This window comes from Macrotis lagotis, chromosome X, assembly GCF_037893015.1.
Source record: "Macrotis lagotis isolate mMagLag1 chromosome X, bilby.v1.9.chrom.fasta, whole genome shotgun sequence".
Taxonomy (NCBI): Eukaryota; Metazoa; Chordata; class Mammalia; order Peramelemorphia; family Peramelidae; genus Macrotis; species Macrotis lagotis.
The window spans coordinates 613,666,446-613,689,858 of record NC_133666.1 but is presented as its reverse complement, the minus strand read 5'-3'; the positions used below and the strand labels follow the sequence as shown (position 1 = coordinate 613,689,858).

At 40.0% G+C, this 23,413-nt stretch overlaps 1 protein-coding gene and 1 long non-coding RNA gene across 4 annotated transcripts in view; both read right to left on the bottom strand.

Annotated features, from left to right (window-relative positions):
* Positions 1 to 23,413, bottom strand: part of LOC141499969 (uncharacterized) — a 39,684-nt gene that overhangs the window by 11,018 nt on the left and 5,253 nt on the right. Inside the window, exon 4 of one of the 2 annotated variants that reach the window (XR_012471805.1) lies at positions 21,268 to 22,497. The exons of the other annotated variant lie outside the window; for it this stretch is intronic. This is a non-coding gene — a long non-coding RNA (uncharacterized LOC141499969). Of the gene's footprint in view, positions 1 to 21,267; positions 22,498 to 23,413 lie in introns of those variants that run through there. 2 annotated transcript variants of the gene reach the window in all.
* CXH8orf90 (chromosome X C8orf90 homolog) lies at positions 13,841 to 20,935 on the bottom strand. 2 transcript variants are annotated; one of them, XM_074202801.1, is made up of 2 exons: positions 16,098 to 20,935; positions 13,841 to 14,403 (listed from the first exon to the last, which is right to left on the bottom strand). In XM_074202801.1, exons 1-2 carry the CDS (start codon positions 16,168 to 16,170, stop codon positions 13,919 to 13,921), a joined length of 558 nt encoding a protein of 185 aa, XP_074058902.1. In that variant the 5' UTR covers positions 16,171 to 20,935; the 3' UTR covers positions 13,841 to 13,918. The 2 variants fall into 2 exon arrangements, with proteins under 2 accessions (XP_074058902.1, XP_074058903.1); XM_074202802.1 differs by lacking the exon at positions 16,098 to 20,935 and adding an exon at positions 15,642 to 16,093.

The following is a 23,413-nucleotide window of genomic DNA, read 5'->3' as shown; positions in this document are numbered from 1 at the left end:
GTCCTCACTAAGAATCTTTGTCCAGTCATCCCTTTTTTGATGTGCACTTATTTTTTAATTGTTATAGAAATGCATTTTATTCCATAAATTAAAAATAATATAAACAAGTAGATATATTTGTATTATAATATATACATATAATGCTCCCTATATATATATATGTATATATATATATATATACACACACATATATTTTGGGTTATACATGTATTTATTTTAGCATATTTCTATTTTTAAACTTAATTTTAAATTTAAGTGTAAATTTAAATTTATATTATTTAAATTTAGCATATTTCCATATTAGAGAAACTGTGAAAGAAAAACTAGAACTAAGGGGGGGAACATGAGAAACAAAGAAAAAGCTATGAAAGGGGTTTTTTTAAATGAACATAGTGATTTTTTGCTCTGCATTCAGAATCCATATGTTTATTCCCTCTGGATGTTTCCTTAAAAGATCTCTTCAGATTTTCCTTGAACACTGAATTGCTAAGAGGATTTGAGAAGATCATAGTTGATCACCTCACAGTGTTACTATTAGTGTATATAATGTTCTCCTGGTTCTTCTCACTTCACTCAGCATCAGTTCAAGCAAGTCTTTCCCTTCTTTTCTGAAGTTAAGCAGCTAATGATTTCTTACAAAACAATAGTATCCCATAACATTCACATACCATAGCTTGTTCAGCCATTCCTCAATTGCTGGGCAATATCACCTCACTTTCCACTTCTTTGCAACAACATAAAGAGCTGCTATAAATATTTTTGTGCATGTAGTTCCTTTTCCCCTTTTTAATGATCTCTTTGGAAAACAGATATAGTAGTGGTATTTTTGGATCAAAGGGTATGCAGAATTTTATTGCCCTTTGGACATAGTTCCAAATTGCTCTCCAGAATGGTAGGATCAGTTCACAACTTCTCCAACAGTGTATTAGTATCCCAGCTTTCTCACATTCTAATATTGTTTTCCTTTTTTTGTCATTTTAGCCAATCTGATAAGTGTGAGGTGATACCTCAGAGTTGTTTTAATTTGCATTTCTTCAGTCAATAATTTGGAGCATTTTTTCATATGACTATAGATAGTTTTAATTTTTTAGCTGAAAATTGCCTGCTTATATCCTTTGAGTATTTATCAATTGAAGAATGACTTGTAGTTTTATAAATTTAACTCAGTTCTCTGTATATTTTAGTAATGAGACCTTTATCAGAAACAGTAGCTGTAAAAAATATTTCCCATCTTTCTACATTCCTTCTAATCTTGGTTGCATTGGTTTTATTTGTGCAAAACCATTTTAGTGTAGTTGAAATTATCTGTTTTGCAAATTTATTATGTTTTCTATCTTTTCTTTGATCATAAACTGCACCCTTTTCCATCTGACAGATAGTCTATTCCTTGTTCTCCTAAATGGCTTATGGTATCTTCCTTTATGTCTAAATACTGTATCCATTTCACCCAGTCATTCTTATTCATTTAATCACTTTTATTTTAATAGTTGCTAACAACTACATCCTTCCTTTTACACTTACCTTTATTTCACAAATATCTTTCCAGATTTGTTTTCCTCATACTTGTCTATCTTTGTGGCAATAGTCCATTTCCTTAATGGACCACAATGTATTCAACCATCCTCCAAATGTGTGACATTTAAGTTGTTTTCCAGGGGTTATACTTGTAATTACTTGTGATGCTGCTAAGAAAATCTTTACACAAATAGCTTATTTTCTGTTGTCATTAACAAAACCATAGCATACTCATTTCTCTAAGTCTCTCTCTCTCTCTCTCTCTCTCTCTCTCTCCATATTATTACCACATTACTTTCTCTTCCTTTTCCTCACTCTCTCCATGTCTCAATCTTTATGTTTTTGTGTGACTTTATCAGTAACCTAGATAAAGACTCAGATGGCAATGTCTATGAGTTTTCAGATGGTACAAAGCCAGGGAGAGTAGTTGACATATTAGTTGACAATCAAACTCCAAAAAGATCTTAGCAGATTTGAACTTTGGGACAAATCAAACAAGCTAAAATATAATAGACATATAATGAATATCTTCTGACAGTAAAAGCTCACCTCTTATAAACTGGCTGTGTGATTCTGAGCAAATCATTTGACCTCTCAGCCCTCTAGGCTACCTATCTAAAATTATAAGTTAGAGAGAAAATGCTAACCAGTATTAGTAAAAGTGAGTTTCCTATAGCATAAAGTCTATGCCAATGAAATAACTAGCATAGCCTTTATTCACACAATAAAATCTTATATTTTGATAATAAAAAAAATTCAAAAACACACTATGGAGAAGGCATGACTAGAAAGGCATTGATCTGAAAAAATATCTGGGAAAGTTAAAAGAATACAAGCTTAATATGAACTAACAATGTGATGTGACAACCAAGAAGACCTATGTGATCTTAGATTACATAAGTCCTAGATAGATGAGGGTGATCCTGAATGTTGCCCTCACTAGGTCAAAATTATAGTATGTTGCATAGTCTCAGTTTCCATATTTAAGAAAGCTGCAGAGTGTCCAACAGGGAGCTACCAAGAAAGCATGCTCTGCAAAGAACAGTTGAAAGTCCTGAAGATCTGTTAGCTTAGAGAAGAGGTAAAAATCATCTTCAGGTGTTGATTTTATTTTTTAAATTTATTTATTTTCTTTTATTAATTTACTTTTTTATTTATTTACATATTACTAAAATAGTCTTGTTGTAAGAGTAAACATAGTCCCCCCCACAAAAATAAAAAAAATCTCAAGAAATAAAGTGAAAAAGAAAAAAAACTGTACTTCAGTCTGTGTTCTGTCTCATAGTGGATTGCATACTTTATCATAAGTTCATCAAAGAAGTTACTTTTACAGTTGATGCTGCTGATTGTAATTCCCTCCATCCATTTCTCCCCACTACCAATTATTGTATTTTTCTCTCTCCTTTCACTCTGTCCCTCATCAAAAGTGTACCATGGGACAGCTGAATGGCACAGTGGGCAAAACACCAATCCTGGGGCCAAGAGGCCTCAAGCCAACACCCACCCATCCCCATGGTAGGGGACAGGACATCCAATTCCACCAACTTGCAAAAGGTAAAAAAGAAAATGCGTTATATCTGACTATCCTCTCCTATGATCTACCCTCTCCTCTATCCCCTACCTCCCCCTGCCTTTCCCCTGTCCCCTTTCTCCCATCCCCTTTCTCTCCTTTTTGTTCTAGATTTCTATGCCCTATTAAGTATATATGTTATTTCCTTTCTGAGTCATTCCCAATGAGAATGAAGGCTCTTTCATTTCCCCTCATCTTCCCCCCTTCCATACATTGCAAAAACTATTTCTTGATTCTTTTATATGAAATTATCTTAGTCTATTCTAGCTCTCCTTTCCTTTCTCCCACATTTCCTTTTCATCCATGGACTCCATTTTAAAAATATATTATAACTTCAAATTTAACTCTTTCCTGTGTCTCAATTATAAAAACTCCTTCTAACTGCTCTAATAAATGAGAAGGTTCATATGAGTATTATCAGTATCATTTTTCCATGCAAGAATACACACAGTTCATCATCATTAAGTCCCTCATAATTTACCCTCCTCATGAATTCTCTCCATGCTTCACCTGAGTCCTGTCCTTGAAGATCAAACTTTCTGTTCATCTCTGGTCATTTCAAGAGGAACATTTGAAAGTCCCCTGTTTCACTGAAAGTCCATCTTTTTTCCTGGAAGAGGATGTTCAGGTTTTCTGAGTAGTTGATTATTGGCTGAAATACAAGCATTTTTGCCTTCCAGAATATTATATTCCAAGCCCTACAAGCCCTTAATGTGTATGCTGCTAAATCCTATATGATCCTGATTTCCTTCTGGCTGCTTGTAATATTTTCTCTTTAACTTGAGAGTTCTGGAACTTGGCTATAATATTCCTGGGGGCTATTTTTTAAATCTCTTTCTGGAGGAGATCAGTGGATTCTCTCAATTTCTATTTTACCCTCTGCTTCTAGGATATCAGGACAATTTTCCTGTAGAAATTCTTTAAAAATGAAGTGAAGGCTCTTTCCCTGATCATGACTTTAAGGTAGCCCAATAATTTTTAAATTGTCTCTTCTAGATCTGTTTTCCAGCTCTGTTGTTTTTCTCAATGAGATATTTCACATTTTCTTCTAGTTTTTCATTCTTTTGATGTTGAATTATTGTGTCTTGATTCCTCGCAAAATCATCAGCTTTAGCTCCATTCTACATTTGAAGGATTTGTTTTCTTCAGAGAGCTTTCTTATCCCCTTTTCCATCTGGTCAATTCTACTTTTTAAGGTATTTTTTTCCTCATTAACTTGGAAAATGGCTTTTCCATTTCCAAACTAGTTTTTAGTATGTTATTTTAGTATTTAATCTATTATCTTCTTCTTTAATCTATTATTTTTGGATATCCTTGACTAAGCTGCTGACTTGATTTCCATGCTTTTCCTGCATCCCCCTCATTTTCCAATTTTTCCTCTACCTCCTTTACTTGATTTTCAAAAATCTTTTTTGAGCTCTGTCATAGCCTGAGCCCAACTTCTATATTTCTTGGAGGATTTAGATGCAGAAGCTGGAACTTTCTCATCTTCTGTTTGTGTGTTTTGATTCTCCATGGAACCAAAGTAATTGTCTATGGTCAGGTTCCTTTTTTTCTGTTTACTACTTTCCCCAGCCTGCACCTGGTTTGGGGGGCTTCCTAACTTTTGAGTATTATTGGGACACCCCCACATGGACCTCATTATGTGAGGCTTCTGTCTGTGCTCTGGTCAGTGGGTGGCAATAGGGGGCTTCCAGACTGAGACCAGGGTCTGAACATGGACAAAGCACAATAATCCTGTCCCAAGGTCAGAGTAGAGACCTCAACAAGTCTCCCTCCACCCCCTTACCTTCCGTGGACTAAGCACTCTGGTTGCAGTTGCCAGGAGGCTCTCCATTTTCAGGTATTGAAAGTTATGTTGTGTAGAAGGATTAGTTGTTCAGTTCAATGTAAAAAAATTTTAAAAAATCTTCCTAACAAATCAGTGACCTAATTGAAAGTGATTTCTTCTTTATCGGTTCTTTTTTTTTTTTTTTTTTTGGTTTTTCCAAGGCAATGGGGTTAAAGTGACTTGCCCAAGGTCTCATACAGCTAGGTAATTATTAAATGTCTAAGGCCAGATTTGAACTCAGGTACTTTGACTCCAGGACTGGTGCTGCTCTATCCACTGTGCCACCTAGCTGTTCCTTCATCAATTCTTAATATTACCTTTTCTTTATTTCTAAACTACTTGTTTCATGGCACGAGGAATGTATATATATTCCTCCTAGAACCTAGCATAGGGATCTGCTTACAGAAAGCCCTTACTCCATGTTTTATATTTTTTGATGTATTATAGGCATATTATACATTGAGAGAGACCTGGGTTGAAATCTTACCTCTTAATCATAGTCTTAATTAATCATAATTAACTAACTCACACTATTAATTAATCAGATTTAGTCCTAATATCAGTTTCTTCATCTGTAAAGCAGAGGTTGTATGCAATAATACTAAGTTTTAAATATTCAAAATACTTAATGTCATTATTGTAGTGGCTAAAATGAACAACTGTATTGTCAAGGACTTTGCAAACTTTAAGTCCTTTATAATGTAAGCTACATAAACATCCAATCTGTTATTATTCTCACTTTCATCCTTGTTGACAGTTAATTTATTCCCATCTTTCCCCCTCATCTGAGTATAAATTCCCTGAGGACCAGGGACTGTGTTTCTTTTATCTTTTTAATCCTCTCTCCCACCAATACTGAGCCTGAGCCCTTGAACATAGTAGGCCCTTTAAGGACTGACTAGAATAAAGAATGCAAAGTGCTTTGTAAAATGTAAAATTACCAGCAAAATGTCAACTGTTTCAGCACTATTGTAATAGTGAGTTATAGGAGTCAAATCAGAAACTGTGTTAAAATTGATTTGTTGGCAATGGATCAAGATTATCTTCTGTCAGATGACCCATTTTGATTAATAATAGCTGACTTTTATAGATTAACCAGACATTGTGTTAAGTACTTTACAATTATCTTACATGATCCTCACAACAACCCTGGGAGATAAGAGCTATTATTCCTTTAGTGTATTTCTTCATGCATAAGATGCACCTTAAATTGGGGGCCCAAAATTGGGGGAAAATGTATTACATAAAGTTATTGAACTTAAGTTGTATTTATCATAAAATTCATACGACTCCTCATCACTGTCAAAACTCCCATCCATGAGCTCATTCTCATCTATGTCTGATGACAAATCACAATCTTAGGAGAGGCTCTGCCTGTTCTCTGATCTGTGGTTGACCACAAGCACTCCCTGGGCAAGTCTGGTGCGGGGACGTACTTAATCCATGAACCTGAAGCACCAATTGCATCCTTTGAAAATCAATCACTTCTTTTTCATCAGCAATTTCTTTTGCCTCATGCTGAACCATCTTTGTGGACACAGGAATTCCAGATGTCCTTTGCTCAGTTGGAGGAGAACCAAACTGAAGTTCATGATTTACATTCCCTTTTGCAAACTGGATTACTTTGAACTTGAATTCAGCACTTTATGAAAACCTTTTCTGACCCATTTCTGGGCAGAACATGGCAAAATGTCATCTAATATACTGGTAACAAATGTGAAACAATGAGTACAAAGACAAAAAACATGAAAAAGCAAGAAATGTAAGTAAAAAAATTTACAACCTGTATAAGACACTCCCAGTTTTTAGACCCCAAATTTTTCAGAAAAGTATGCATCTTATAAATGGAGAAATATAGTATTTTACAGATGAGGAAATTGAGACAAGTAGAGATAAAGTTGTTTGCCTAGGGTTACATAACTAGTTTAGTGTCTGAGGTCATATTTGAACCCAGGTCCTCCTTACTCATACCCAGTGCTTCATCCTCTGAGACACTCACCTGTCCTTTATTTCACCAGAATCTCCAGCCCAATCTCACAATTATCTTTAACCCTGTTGCCCAACCTTCTAGCTCTGCTCCTATCCCAGAACCATCTTTCTTCCCTCACACCGTTCCATCCAGAGGAAGCATGGAAAAGTCAGCAGATAATAGGATATCAGAAAGATATTTGGTGGAATCTCGCCTCAGATATTTACTAGCTGTATGACCCTGGCCAAGTCACCAAACCTTGATCTGTAGCATGTATTACCCTGGACAAGGCAGGGTCATTGTTATTGTGGGGAAAAACATGGTTATTGTGAAAAATAAATGAGATAATTTTTATAAAGTGATATATCAATAACAATTAGTAATATTCTGCTTATTCTATTCCCTTCCTCATAACATTCACCACTACCATGTTATTCTCCCCCTTTCAATTTTTAAATTAGTACTCTATAACTATTAACTTTGATTTATTTCTAAGCTTCAACCCTGATATTGGTAATAAGCCAATCCCCTAGATCATTCACCAATTAGCTCTTATCCTGACCCTAGATGGACAGTCCTATCCCTGGACCCACTGTGAGCCATAGCCTTAGACACTCTGAACCCTGACCTAGGTCACAGATTAAAACCTGGCCATAAAGCAAGCCTTAATCAATCTCAAATTTATGAACTCTAATCTTATGGATTAACTGGCTTACAAACATGTATTATGAGTCTCATGAAGGACCAGGTTGGAAAAATGTGGATAACTCTAATCAGCATTAGCCCAGAGCCTATTCCTAATCTAAGAACACTAAATACCCTCTTGAAAGGATAACAGGTATGGTCTCATAAAGTCTGAGCAACAGTTACCCTTGTTTTAAAAAAAAGGAAAAAATATTCCCCAAGTCACTTGAACAAAATTCTGACAGCCCTTCCCCAATCTGAAAGCTGTATGCATCCCTGTGTTTACTGGTTTCAAACCTGGCTATGGAGGCGTGGGTTGGATCACCTCTAGCAAAACCTAGCTCTCTGTTGCTAAGAAAAGCTATTGTGAGCTCCAGAGCAGTTATGACTCATAGAAATTATTGATAGAAATTATTTTGTTCATGGCAGGTCACCCAGGCTCCTAATAGAAATGGAAAGAATTATTCTCTTTCCTAGAAGGGTTCAGAGCTCCAGAGGAGAAGGGTCCATGGGCCCAAGCTTCTGGGAAAGGAAGATTTTCCATCAGTCTTATAGTTTTCCCCAGTGGGGGCAACTACTCATCTGTGCTCTTTCAGGAAATGGCAGTGATGGATCTCCATTGCATCATCTAGTTGCCGTACTCTAAGAGGATGAAAGGACCTGAACAAAACCTGGGGGAGCCTAAATGTCAGAACACTTCTGGGAGGAGCTAAGAAGAGTTGACCATTAGAAATGTTAGAGATGGGATTTTAGGGAGAAGAGTTACCTGGGAAATGGGAGAGAGTAGATTAGGCCTGGACTTGGAAAAAAGGCTAGTCAGAATCTGATCTCCTCTGATGCCTCTTTGTGAAATGGAGCTTACCCTGAATTCTTAGATATCAGCAGAATGCTAGTTCTGGTTGGTCCTACAAAGCTGCAAAGTTTTCAAGTATGGCAAAAGAATTGGGATCCATTGCTTAGGCACCAGCAGAGCTAAGCTTGGGGTGACATCTCTACAGGGCTGGCTAGCAGGTAATACTCTTTGCTCTTTAGTCACATTGGACAATCTACTGATGTTTGGAGGAAGCTGAGATATGGGTCAGTGAAGGGAATTCCCACACTCATGAAATCATAAATCCCCATAGTATTATGATGAAAAACCAAAGATCCTAGAATCACAAATCTAGAAGGGACTTTAAGATCTACTGTGTCCTAAAGCAGGAATACAATAAACTTTTATTTTGCACAATATTGAGCAAAATGATACAAAAACAAAATGTATATTCTAAAAAAAAGGCTTATCCTCAGGGAGCTTATGTTCTAGTAGATATTTCACAATTGTTTTTTCCTTGGCTTTAAAGCATTCCTGCAATGAAGAACAAACAACCTCTGAGACACCACTGATTGTTCCGTGGAAGAAGGGCTCTGAGCTCTCCTGTATGAAGGGCTAAAATCAGTCTCCCTGTATTTTCCCCCACCCCCATTAGTCTGGTCTTTGGGACCACTCAAAAACTCATCTAATAACTCAACCCCAAGACAGCCCTTCAGAGTTTTATGATCCTGCAATTTCTTTCCTTTTGAGTCTCCACTTCTCCAGGTTAGATTCTTCCTTGGATGGAGCAAGACATCCAGACCCCTTTTTCTCTCTGAACACACTCCAGATTCATTGTATTTGTCAAAATGTGCTGAAAATAATGCTCTAGATGTGGTGAGACAAAAATAAAGGATTCCAGGACCATCTCCTCCCTTACTCTGAGCACGATGTTTATATCTGTCTCTCTCCATCTGTGTCTCTGTGTCTCTATCTCTCTGTCTCTGTCTCTGCTTCTCTCTCTCTCTCTCTCTCTCTCTCTCTCTCTCTCTCACACACACACACACACACACACACACACACACACACACACACGCTTTATACCCCAGAGATGAAAAAAATCTAATGCCTTCCAAAGGGTGAAAGGAAGCTTACCTCCACTTTTTTTTTAGGTTTGTTTTTTTTTGCAAGGCAAATGGGGTTAAGTGGCTTGCCCAAGGCCACACAGCTAGGTAATTATTAAGTGTCTGAGACAGGATTTGAACCCAGGTACTCCTGACTCCAGGGCCTGTGCTTATCCACTGTGCCACCTAGCTGCCCCTTACCTCCACTTCTTAAAAATTTTGTTAATCCTTCCTTTTGACTTTATCCTTTTTGACAAATGTGGTTAACCATTGCAATGCTAATCCATGTGTTTCATTACTCAAATGCATCTGAGAGGGACCAAAAGGGGAATTTCTGGTGGAGGAGAAAGATTTTAATAACTGCAGTATTTTGACAGAGCATGATTTTTTGCTATCTGGAGGCTTGGAATTGAAGAAAAGTGAATCATTTATTCATTTTTTTTTACAATCTTCCCAGGCAGAAGCGACACATACCATGATTTCTACCTTGACAATGAGTTAGGGGTCTGGCTGAGATGAGAGATGGGGAGACCTATGGCCGGTAATGGGAGATGGAACCTTTGTCACTTACCTTCCCATTGTTTTCCTCAAAGGAAAACCCATCTCTAGGCTGAGAAGAAGCCAAGGAAGTTTCTGAAAAGAAAGTCAAGCCTGGGTCCAAAGAAGCAGACAGGAGGAGTAGCTTGGCCCACACAAGATGACAACAAGCTTCAAAAGGAGCAAAAATTCTGTTTCTTAGTACACGTATCACAGCACCTCACCACTGCTAGCCGAACCCAGGATAACCGCTTTGGTCCCAGCAGGACTGAGGGCACATCTCTAGGGAGGTCTTCCCTCCTGTTTAACATCCATCTACTGATCCTGGGTATATTTGCTCAATTCCACGTGCACTTAGCTATACTGTCATCAATTCCACAAAATTTAGCCTACATTTTTCAAAATCCCCATAACTCTTGGACACTGGAGATACACTAGGGTTCATTTCCCCATTCTGTCCATAAAAGTAGCATAAGCAATTTTGTCCGATGTGTGCTGACATTCAGTTATGCCATGTCTGGCCTACTCCTGTGATCTACCAGTCTTGCAGCCTTTTGGATCCCCAGCCAAGGTTTTAATTTGGTGCTTTTATGGGCCAGGAAAAAACACTATAGTATTCCTTTGGTACACATGCCAATCATTGATGACCCCAACACAATCAATCAGTGCCTTCCTGGACCAAGTTAAGTATAGCCTGTCCAACGCTTTGTTTTCACTAAATCCTCTTAAATCATCCAAAGATCAATATACTGCTCCATTATCAATGTCATCAAAAGAAGAATCCTATTTCATCATCAGAAGTGCTTGTATTCTATCAACATATAACACAGACCTTCATCATTCTCTTCTAAGAGAAAAGAATGAACAAATATATATAGCTTTTTTCCTTCTAAATCTGAAGCCATCTCCCCTGTGAAAATAAAATACAATCTGAAGGTCTATCCAAAGCTGGTCAAAGATCCCAGGTGTCTTGAAAATCCCCAATAATAGAGAGTTCATTACCTTTTGAAACAATTCATTCCTCTATAGAATAGCTCTTGATTATTAGAGTTCTTGATATTGAGCCAAAACCTCTCTCCTTGTAACTTCCTTCAGCTAGACCTTTTTAGGAACCACATATATCAACTTCCCCTACCCAATGCTAGCCTTTCATATATTTGAAGACTGCAATCAAGGGTCTTCACCAGTTCAATACCCCATGCTCCCTCCATTAACCCTCACAGGACACAGTTTTGAATCCTCTTCCCCATCCTTCTCAACCATCCCAGTATCCCTAAAATATTCCTTCTCTGCTCAGGAAATAGTCCAGTAGACCTCACTCATGGGTCATTGGTTAAATGCTGCTTTCTCTTGTGGGTTGATGGTACCCCCGAAGAACTCCATGGAGAATTGAAATACACAGATAATTGAATAACAATTTAATCTTGTTTAGTCTCTAACTCCTCTCCCATTATCTCCAATTAGTGCATTCAAGTGAACTAATGGGTATGCTGTGGCCTAACTGCTTCCCAGGTTACTCAGCATACTTATATTTTTGTCTTTGGGCAGTAGAGTTGGTATTTGAAGCTGATTTCCTTTCACTTTAATTTGTGTGAATCAAAGGCAAAACTAGAGAGGATGACTACAGTCTCACCCTAGGCCACAGGAATCTAAAGGGCCTTGCCAATAGGTAAAAATAACAGCTTGCTAACAAAACAATAATAAATTAAGAATCAATTGGATCATCTCCCTCTCACCCTCCTTTGCCCCAGCAACCCCACCCCAGGTTAACTCCTCCTCAGAGTGACTCCTCTCCACTCTCTCTCCAAGGTGGAACCCCCCAAATAGTGGCTTCCTGGGGTCTCAGGGTCCTCCTCTCCTCACTTCCTCTGTAGTCAGAATCCTGAAGTCCTTACTCTTGAGTCTGGATGATTTTCTCCTACCCTAATGAATATCATTAGAATTTGATTTGAGATTTACTTAAGCACATTGAGTAGCACTTACCCCAAGTACCAGAACTGTTAGTTCTGGGATTCATCCTAGTTCTCCATCAAACCCCAAAAAGGCAAGTGTTCCCTCAGAGCAAGGATTATGTATGGGGAGAGGCTTTGTCTCCATGGTTCCAGAATTTCCTAAGACCAAGTCATATACTTCAGATCCCAAAATGCCCAAGGGTAAGGGAAGTGGTCTCCCCTTCAGACCAACAGATCCTTGAGTGGGACTTAGGCCTCTGTCTCCCTCTATATCTCCTTATCTGATCATGTCTGTTGGGAAATGAACAGTTTTAAAAGCTATAATGATTGAGCTATTTTCCAATCATTTCCCTTGTGGTCCAACAGATATAAAAAAACAAGGGACAGCCACTTCTCTATATAATTTCCTTATCTGTAAAAATAGGCATAATATTTGCTCTTCAGGGCTCACTGTGAAGAGACAGTGACATAGAAATGGGACTTAACAGAATTAAATTGGGAGAAAAAACAGAGACAGTGTGGGCTCTTAGGAGAAAATGAGAAATCAGAGGAATCTGAGCAGAAAAGGAACCAAACTGATGATGTGCTAAACCTTGATGATAAAAGGCCAAGTAGAATTAAAGAGCTATTTTTAACCTTTACAAGGCTGATTCTGGGAGACGGTAGTGCAAATATTGTTTCTATTTTGTAGACTGAGGCTCAGTGAGGTGATGGATTGATTAATGATCACAGAACTAGACTCCCAGTTCTACTACTAAACTACCTGTGAGATATTTGACAAGTCAATTCACTGTCTTTCCCAGTATAAGGAAATCTTATTAGTATTGTGCTTGGAGGACTATCATATGAAGGGCAAAGCCAAGAACAGTGGTTTGATGCTGTAAAAAGGTAAATTTAAGTTTGATCTCAAGGGGAAACTTGTAATTAGAGCTTCCTCTAGGAGGTTGGGGCTTCCCCTCCTTGGAGGTCTTCAGGCAGAAGCACAGTGACTACTTATTTTAGTAGGAATTCCCTCACTAGAAGTTGAACTAGATAATTTCCAAGATCCTTCCATCTCTCAAAAAAATCCTAAAAGGATATGGACTGGGACTTGAATTCAGGTCTCTATTTCAAATTTAGTATACTTTCCACTACCTCAAGAGTCTCACAATATGGGACAAGAAAGTCTTAAATCTAAATTGATGCTAAGGATCTCATTCCCAAGGGCAGAACTATTTCTTGGAGGTTGGAGGTGGGGAAATGGAGGGAAGAGATAGAGTTCAAGAAAATAAATTTTGGTCCATCATTAAGGAAAAAATTGTGAAATTCAGAGCAGTTCTTCAATCAAATGGGCTGCCTCAGATGATAATGAACTCCCTGTCACTGGAAGTGATCAAGCAGAAGCTGGAGAAACTGTAGATACTATCTAGGGATTTCCTTTAACTGTGATGGAAGGTGATGAGGAGAAGGGGGACTGGAATATAAGATTTCTAGAATCTTTACTAGCTATGCCCCATGAACTGTCTAGACTGCTATGGAATAATTCAGATTATCTGCTCAAATAGATATAGCAGTCAGTCAGATCAGAAATGGCAAATGACCCTTTAAGAGGCAGCATGATGAAGGTTTTAGAGTCTGGTAACCTGGCTCTGCCACTGGCTACCTGGGTGAAGGTGGGCAAGGATTTTTGCTTCTCCTCAGTTTCCTTATGTGAAAAGACGAAATTAGCCTAGCTGGTTCAGTTCTAACATGCTATGCTACCAATTCCCTGCCACCTAAGATATTACAAGTTCTAGGTTTCCCTATTTTCCAAGGTCCCATCTACCTCCAATAATCTATATTCTCAGTGTTTATAATGTTCTGAAATCTAAGAACAACTCTAGACACAATAGGGAGCAAAAATATTTATTCATTTTCCAGAAGACATGAGTGATAGAGGCAAAGCCTCTCTGACAAGGTGCTCTGGCTCAGACCATCGGTGGCCCCATCCTGGCCCCTTTCCCATCTGGGAGTCCTGGAGTAGGAAATTTATTGGTCCCTGGAGCTGGGGCTGGGGCCAGGAGGACCACCCCAGGGTGTGGGGCAGCACCGTTGCCTGAATTGGCATAGCTCAAGGCCAGCTGTTCCAGTCGACGCTTTCGGAGGAAGGCTTGTGCTGTTGCATGGAGAGGACGGAGCAAGGCAGGTGGGGGTGCCCCAGGTCGTAGAAGGAAGTCAAAGCCCATCCTGTCTTGGGGGTCATAGAAGAGGGGACCCCGGGCAGGGTCAGGTCCAGGTGGCCAGGCGTAAGGGAAAGGGAGTGTAAAGTCCTCAGTCAGAACCCGGATGGCGAAGTCATCCTCCTTGCCCAGGGCCCGGTAGGCCCGACCAATGCCACGGAAGTGAGCCTCCCAGAGCTGGGCATCACCACCATAAATGTCCGGGAACGGGGGTTCTTGGGGGGCAGCAGGACCTGAGGGAAGCATGGGTGAAGAGTGGAGGGTCGACCAGGAAGGGAAAAACTTCTGATTCCGTAAACTCATGCCCATTATACAATGTTAGACTTTCCTAGATTCAGAGCTGGAAGGGACCTTTAGAGATCATCATGCCCAATCCTCTCATTTTACAGAAAAGGAAACCAAGACCAAAAAGGGGTAAGTGACTTATCCAAAGTCACACAGTTAGTAGCAGAGTCAAAATTCACACCTGGGTCCTCTGACTCCAAATCCAGGGCTCTTTTACTACCTCATCTACTCCCATCCAGGACTTCAATCCTTGTTGCAAAGACTGCAGGATAGAGATGGTTATCCCCTTCTTACAGATGGGGAAACTGAAGTGGTAGACTGAAGTGGGAGAAGATCTGGAGAGGCAGCGTGGTACAGGGGGGAAAAGCAATGAATGAGCAGCTGGGAGACCTGGGTTCATATCCAGACTCTGCCATGAGCTGTATGACCTTAGACCATCTCTTCACCCTTTTTCTTCATCTGCAAAATGACAGTTGCCCTTCTCACTTCAAGAAAATGTTGCCCAGATGAAATTGGGTTAAAGTAAAGTTCCACATTTCTATAATTTATTTTTAAAATACTTTTCTCAGAACAATCTAAAAAGTAAGAAGGCTAAGTGGTATTGCCATCCTTACTTTACAGATGAGGAAACTGAGGCTTAAAAAGGCAAAATGACTTTCCTATGGCTTCCCAGGTAGGAAGTGTAAGAACTTAAACAGAGATCCTCTGACTGTAAGACTAGGGCTCCAAATATTGTTACACTCCCATTTAATAGCTGCAAGAGTTATGCAGACTCTCCCAGGACCCCTCTCTTCTCTGCCCCCCTCCTTATCCCAAGCCCTTCTGAATCTACTCTCCCAGGTCATTTCTCAGATACATCTAGCCAGAGCTAGTTCCAATACAGGGTGGTGAAGATCCTCTACAATATGATGTGAGGTCCTTCCTACTCAGTTTCAACATTTGTCCCCCGCTTCCCTGTCCCAGCCACTCCCACCCCAGTGCTATCCCTGACCTGACACTACCACCACCAAGCCTGGGATCAGAAAAAAATCAGGAAGAGGTCACCTAATCCAACCCCTTCATTTTTAAAATGAGGAAACTGAATCCCAGAGAGGTGGAGTTACTTACTACACATGTAATAAGAATTCAGAGCCAAGCCCCAAACCCCTTTCTTCTAATTCCAAATCTAATGCTCTTTTCACTATACCACAAGGATGTTGTCTCCAGAAGGCCCTTGAAAATGTAGACATGTTCCTTGGAAAGGGAGGGAGGGCCTGAACTGGGAGAGAAGTCTAAAGAAGCCACTCTAGTCCTCTCCCATTAACACATCAGTTATGTCTGGGGAGGGCAAGTTGGAAGGCACAGGGAGCCTCATCTTTAGGAAATAAGATACTAGCTTTGCTGTCTGTACAAGTTTGTCCAGAGTTGGTCCTGTTTCTCAGCTTCCTTTTTTCCTGTCCTCCTCTCTCCTTCCTCTATTTCCCCTTCCACTAACTGACTGAATAATTTTCAGTGAGGCACTTACCCTCCCTGGTCCTCTAAAGATAAGCCATTTGGGCCAGGTGGTCTCTAAAATCCCTTCCCAATTAAATGTTCTGTGACTCCATATTCTATCCCTCCACACCCACTCCCAAAGTGCCACATGCCCACCCTTCCTAAGGACCTGTCACACCCGGAGTGGCGGGAGGTGGGGGCAGCCGGCCAGGGCCAGGGTCTCCAGAACAGGGAGAGGCCATGTAGACAGGCAGAAGCCTCTTGGGGGTGGGCTGCTTGGGGGAAACCCCGTTTACCTGGGTACCCTGGAGACGAGAAGAAGGGAATTCTAAGCCAAAGCTAAAAGAGAATTTCTTCTCTTAAAGAGATAGTAACAAACTAAAAACCAAATCTGCTTCTCTTCCCCCTCACTACTTCTCCAATTCTCCTATCCTTTAAGGCTCAACTTTCTAGGAAGGCTTTTCTGACCTCTCATTCCATCCTCTTCCCCAAGCCCATGAATTTAAACAAGAATCAGATCTAGAAACTAGGTCAGACCTCTGAAGCCAAGAAGTCTAAAACCTTCATTTTACAGATGAGGAAACTAAGGTCCAGGTGTCACAGAACCAGTAAGTATCTGAGACAGGATTTAATGCTTTGTCCTTTGACTCCAGATCTAGCTCTAGGAGTCTAGAGTATTCATTTGACCTTGATTGATATTCTGCCCTATAAAATAACACAAACCATCATTAGGTCTAGACCTGACTCTGTTTCAGCTTGATAGGACCTGCTAGGTTTTATGTTCTACTGACATGATCTTCAAGGGTCCCAGGTTCTCCTCCAAGGTGGATCGGTAGGTCATTTCTACTAAAAAGAACTCTGCTTTAGGAATAAGTGCAGTCAGTTGGGTTCCAACCCCAACTCTGCTACTTAATACATATGTGACCTTAAGTGAGTCCCTTCCCCTCTCTCCCTAGGTCTACAATGAAGGATTGGGCTAGAGGACTTTTAAGATCTCGTCTAGTTCCAATTCAATAATCCTGAGATCCTATGGTCTCAGAGGGTTATCTTGAACATTGAAAGGTTAAGAGACTTGGTCAAGGCCATATGGTCAGTAGGTATCAGAGGGAGGACTGAACATCAAGTCATCTGTCTTTCTCCCATTCAACTAACATTACAAAAACAAAATCTTCACATTTCTCTAAATCTTTATAGTTTAGAAAGGTCTCTTTCCATAGAACTGTTATGAAGAAATGGAAGTCTAATGAAGTGATTTGTTCAAGATCAGTCTCGAACCCAGGTCTTCTGATTCCAAATCCAGAGTCCTTTCCAGCACCACACAACCTCAAATTGTGCTAATTGTTCCATACTTCCCCAGCTACACTGCAATTTTCTCACTTCATAATCCCTTGTCTTGCCTGCTGACCGCCTTTGGGTTATTTTTAAAGTCTCATTTCCAGAGAGAGGAAGAGAAAAGCCTTGTATTATTATTTTTTGGCGGTGAAAAATTACGAAAACAACATTGGGAAAGGGATGGAGGAATCTCAGAGCTTTTCAGAGAAACCAATCTCTCTCAGGTATATCAGACTATTAGTCATGCCAGGATTATACATCCTGCCCCTTCCTGACCCCCACCAAACAGAAAAAGGAGTCAACAGACCTTTATAAGTATTTCTAAAGACATTTCTTATTTGCCTGACTGGTTGCTCCTTATTTGGGCAGATGGAAACAGAGCTAGGAAGAAAATCAAGAGAATTTCAGGGATAAGAGGGACCTATGAGACTAAGTACAATCTCCCCCTTTTATAGAGGCCCTAACTCATACACACTTTAGCTACAAAGGCTGGACCTAAACCCAGGTCACCTGACTCAATTTAAATCAATAAATGTTATTTGGGGGTCCACTATGTACAGAGCCCAGTTTCCAGAATAGTACACAAATACAAAGTAGAGAGGAGGTATGACCACTAAATGAAGGAAGCTAATGTTCTTATAGAGGACGAAGACTGAGGAAAAACTCCAATGGATTTTCTGGTTTTGGGAAACTAGGAAACTGCAATTTTCTAGCCTGGGTCCCTTTTTTCCTGATTTTGAAAAAAAAAGAAACACAACACAAGGGGTGGTTTCATAGACAGTATAAAGGAGAAGGGTTTGATTCCTATGTTATGGCTTTTAATATCAGAAAGATGCACTCTACAAGGGAGGGAGGACAACTCACAAGGATGGAGAAGAAACACAATGGGCAAGAAGTTCAATGACTAATCATATCAGGAGGGCTTTTCAGAGAATGAGATTGGCTTTCTTTAATCTAAGGACCAAGACACAGGAATATTAGCCTCTTGGCCAGACTGGAGTACAGCAAATGAGGTTCAGGAAGAATGTGTTTACTTGCATATTGGATAATCTGATTAAAAGAACTTTCAGCTGCAAGATGAAAAAGATAAGAGTCCCTAGACACAGCTTCCAAACATAATACCCATAGAAAGAAACCATAAAGACAGGAAAAGTAAGAGAACAGTAAATATATTCACTAATACCCAGGAGACAATCAGTAATAAAGACGATAAACAGAACTTTGATATTTAGTGGTTTGGGCATCATTTAGGGTCTTCATTTGTCTGGTGGCATGGAGGGAACTCCTGTTCAGGACTAGACAACTTCTTAGGTCCCTTCTATCTCTAGGAACCTAAGATTGTGTGATTGTAGTTGATTCAGTAACCTTGGAGAGAGACAAGAAGGAGGGACAGGAGTTGGATTATAAGGGGCCAAAGAACTGAGAGAGTGATTAAGAGATTAGAAACGATATAAACATATAAACTATAGAAAATGTTTATACATCAGATATATATTTACATATAAAGACCAATTTATATGTAAAATATATAAAGCATAAATAATATAAATACAAGGCAATCTGAGGGATGAAAGCAATAGTATCTGGGAACATCTGGAAGTCTTCCTACAAAAACTGGTATTTAAGCTGATCTTTGAAGGAAACCTAGGATTCCACAAAGCAGAGGCAAAAAAAAGGCATAAACTCCAGATGGGAGACAGAGAGCATTGAAGGTATTTTAAAAAACGATGGAAGGATAGTTCATGGAGTACATGAAGGAGAAACAAATATAATAAGCCCAGAAAGGAAGGTGAGAACCATATTGTGAAGATTCTGGATGGGGTTTATTAAGCAAGGGAGTAACATGGCCAGATCTATAGTTTTGGAAAATCATTTTGATGGCTCTTTGGAAGCTGAATTGGAGAAAGGCAAGACAAACCTAGGAAATCAAATAGACCACCTCAATAGTCCAAATGAAAAGGATTGTGGATCTGAAGCAGAGTAATAGCTGGAGAAGTGAAGAGTAAAGGATGAATGAAAAATAGTGGAATTTGGACCTATAATGGATTCAAATGCTCTGGTACCCTTAGAATAATGATCCTCCATCTTTGGGACTTTGCATTAACTGTCCCCCACATCTTAGATATTCACCTTCCTCATTTCTACTTCTTGGCATCCCTGACTTCCTTCAAGAGTCAAATCAAATCCAACCTCAAGAGGCCTTTCTTACCCCTCAAGTGCCAGTGCCTTTTCTTCTGACCTGACCTCCTATATAATCTATATGGGCAGTCAGGAGGCTCAGTGGATAGAGCACTGGACTTGGAATCAGGAAGACTCCTCTTCATGAATTTACATCTAGCCTTGGGCACTTATTAGCTATATGAACATGTCACTTAATCCCATTTGCCTCAGTTTCGTCATCTGTAAAATGAACTGGAGAAGGAAACAGCAAACCATTTCAGTATCTTGATCAAGAAAATCCCAAATGAAGTCAGACATTATTGAACAACAAGGAAATATATGCCCCATTTCATTTACATGTTGTATCTCTCATTTAAGTATAATCTTCTGAAGAGCAGAGAGACTGATTTTTAACTTTTCTTATATCCCCAAAACTCGACAATTGATGCTTATTATGATATCAGGGAGGGGATGTCATGACATGCATATGAACTGAATTTGAGTGAGGGTGGGCTGTACTAAGTCACCAGTCTCACTTTCTCCTCCAGAGTCATCTGGGTCCAGCGGCCAGATATGAATCAGCATGACTGGAGATGACCCTGGCTGTGAAGGAAATCAGGATTAAGTGATTTACCTAATGTCACAGAGCTAAGTGTCAAGTGACTCAGATGGGATTTGAACCCAGGTCCTCCTGATTCCAAGACCAGTTCTCTATCCTCTGTACCTATATACTTTGCACAATTTTCCCATGGTTAAGTGCTTAATAGATACTTATTGATGATTTGTTGAATGAGATATCAGAACTAAGAAGGACCCTGTCATCTAGCCGTGAGTAAGACTCCCCTTCTCAAGGTCCCTGATGAGATATTGGTGGGCTCCAAACTTCTGTTATGAACTCACTACCTTCTGAGGCAGCCATCCCAACAGGACAGCTCTGATTGTTAAGATATTTTTCAATTCCCTTAAACAAACATTAGATGGCCAGTTGGAACCAAAGCACAGAACTCCAGGCTGGGGATTCAAAGATAGATATGACCCAAGTCAAAGGGATCTCTCCCTCCTCAGCATTCTCCGAAGAGTTTGCCTGGATCCTCCTTTGCTTTTATCTCACTCTCCCTTCTATCATAGTTAACAAGTGTATTAGAGGGTAAACTCCTTGACCCCAAGGTCTAGGCATCAATCAACCACTCAGCACGCATTTACTCTGATCCCGGCTTCTATACTCAGCCTCCAAATCCAGACGTGGGGGAGGAAAGGAAAGAAGATGAACGAAAATAGGAGAAGACCTAATCCTTGATCTCTGAAAACTCAAAATCTGGAGAGGGAGATTGGACCACAAGAATGATGAAGCTAAAAATCATGGTATTTAAAGTCAAGAGACCTAGGTTTCAATTCTGACTGGGGTATTCACTTGCTTTGTGATCCCAAACAAGACACTGCTCTAAACCTCAGTTTCTTCATCTGTTAAAAAAAAACGTATAATACCTTCTCTAATTCCATCAGAGAATGATGTTTATACTTGGTACAGGGATCACTTTTTTAACTGATTAACACTTTTAGTGAACCATCATTTGTAAATTGATATAGGAGGAAACTGCTTGGGAAAATTTAGTTTGTATTATAAGGAAATAAGACTTTAAAGCATGATCCAAAGGCAAGCTATTGGTATATTATTTCAAAAGAAGAATAAGTTGTTATTTCAGAGACCTCTATATGGCCTCTGTGAACTAAGTGCCAGCCCTGGAGTCAGGAAGACCTGAGTTCAAATTTGACCTCAAACACTTACTAACTGGGTGACACTGGACAAATCACTTAAACTCTATCTACCTGGTTCCCACTACCTCCCTAGGTTGCTATGATCATCAAATAAGAAAATATTTGGCAAACACCTAGCACAGTTTCAGAATATACAGTAGATACTTAATGTTTGTTCCCTTCCCCTACCACCCCAAGATGGTGGGTTGTAATCCTATCTCTATAATTTATCGGTGTGGGACCTAGGAAAAACCTTCTTGGCCTCCCTGTACTTCAATTTCCTCTTCTATAAAATGATATACTTTGGACTAAATGACCTTTAGTGTCCCTTCTCTATATCCCAAGATCCTAACTCTTCTTCTTCACTATTGATTATCCCCTTGAGACTCTCTTCTTGCTAGGTTTTTGGGGCACCCTCTTTTCTGGGTCTTCTACCTATCCAACTGCTTCTTCTCAGTCTCCCTTGCCAGATCCTCAACCATATAACAATTTCTGACCATTACTGCCCTACAGGGCTCTGTCCTGGGCCCTCTATGTCCCCCCCATCAACGAGTCCTGCTGAGAACCTCCTTTCCACTCCTTTTCACATCTCTGCCTTCTTCCTCACATTCAAGTTTCTAAAAGAATAAAAGAACCACTTTGAATTGGACCCCTGTCTCCTCTTCCTATTTTGTACTGGGATCAAAAGGCAGAAAGAATAGTGAAGAAAAGAACCTAGACAATCCATATAATAAGCACCATCAGCAATAACAAGTGAAATGAAAAAGATCTTAGAAATCCAAAAAGCCAATCCATGGGGAAATTGAGGTCTAAAGGTTATTTGACTTTGCCCAAGGTCACACAGCAAGTTAATGGCAGAATGGAAATAACCTGCAGTCCCATACACCTTACCACCTGAACCCTGTTTTATCCCATCCCCTGTTGGGTTTGGTGAGAGGGCTGCATGAGGGATTCATTTAGGGGCAAGGACTTTCCTTTAAGACACTCATATATTTTCACATTTGGTGGCCCCAGCCCACTCCTCATCCTGTACCCTCCCCCTGCCAACCTTTCACTCTGTCTTTTCTGAGGAAAGTGAAATGCACTCAAATCCTGCACATGGGTAGAGAGAAGACTAGACCAGTGGTGTTTGATCCCTAGCTTCTGCAACCACCACCATTCCACCCACTCCAGGATTTCTCATCTCTTGTGAATCTGCTCAGTGAATCACTATGAAGTCTGCCAGTGACATCTACTGGAAGCTGGGGAGATGAGCCTGGCTGATATCCCCCTAGGCTGCCTCCTTCACAAGTGGAGCTGTCAGCCATCATTGAATGTCAGACCTGGAAAGAGACATTAAAACAAACAAGATAGAGTGACAGGGTCTGAATAGGGTCTTAGAACATTGAACCTAGCATGTCATAGTTGGAGGAAAAATGTTAAAATACACACCTGGAAAGGACCTGGAACCTAGACAATCAACCTTAAACATCTTCTAATATAACCCTCCTAATTTAAGAACCAGAGCCCAGAGATGGGCATTAACTTTCTTAAGGTCACAGTAAACCAATGACCAATTCAAGATCAGAATGGAGGGCCTTAATGCAAGGGTAGGCTTAAAAGCCATCCATGGTTTGAAAGAAAATAAGAAGGTGCATCTGCCACTAAAATAGCTTGCCCACAGATCTGTCAGGGCACCTGAAGTTCCATCCCTTTGAGTTTATATCTTTCATTAAAAATTCAAGTACAAGAAAAGGGGTTAGAGATGCAAGTTTAGAATCTGACTGTATCCACTGTAAATCTGTTAGGTTAGGGGTTAGAGCTAAGTCTGGTTTCACAGTTAGGCATCTGTCTAGGACTAGACCCTCAGGTTGGGTCCAAGATTAGGGCTCCATCTGGGGCGAGGGTTAGGTTTTGACCTCTTACCAGAATCAGGGATCATTTTGAACTCAGGGTCAAGATTTAGGCAGGATCCTGGATCAACTGAGACTCCATCTAGAGTCACAGACCAGTTTCAGTCTGAGACCAGACTCAAGGCCATGGGCTCAATATGGGACCAGAGTAAAGAGTTTTAGTGGAGTTCATTATAAAAGATCGGATATGATACCACTGTCACCCCCCCCAAACACACACATACACACACACACACACACACACACACACACACACACACACACACCACCCAAGCCTCTTCATCTGCCTCAGTAATCCTCAGGACAGTGCATAGCCCTAGCTGACAGAAGCTCAGATTGGAGGATG

Excerpts from the sequence above, each read along its gene's own strand:
- CXH8orf90 (XM_074202801.1), bottom strand. The coding sequence starts at position 16,170 with ATGGCCTCTCCCTGTTCTGGAGACCCTGGCCCTGGCCGGCTGCCCCCA. Across the intron at positions 14,404-16,097 it reads CGCCACTCCGGGTGTGACAG|GTCCTGCTGCCCCCCAAGAA; the intron begins GTCCTTAGGAAG and ends TGCTTCCCTCAG.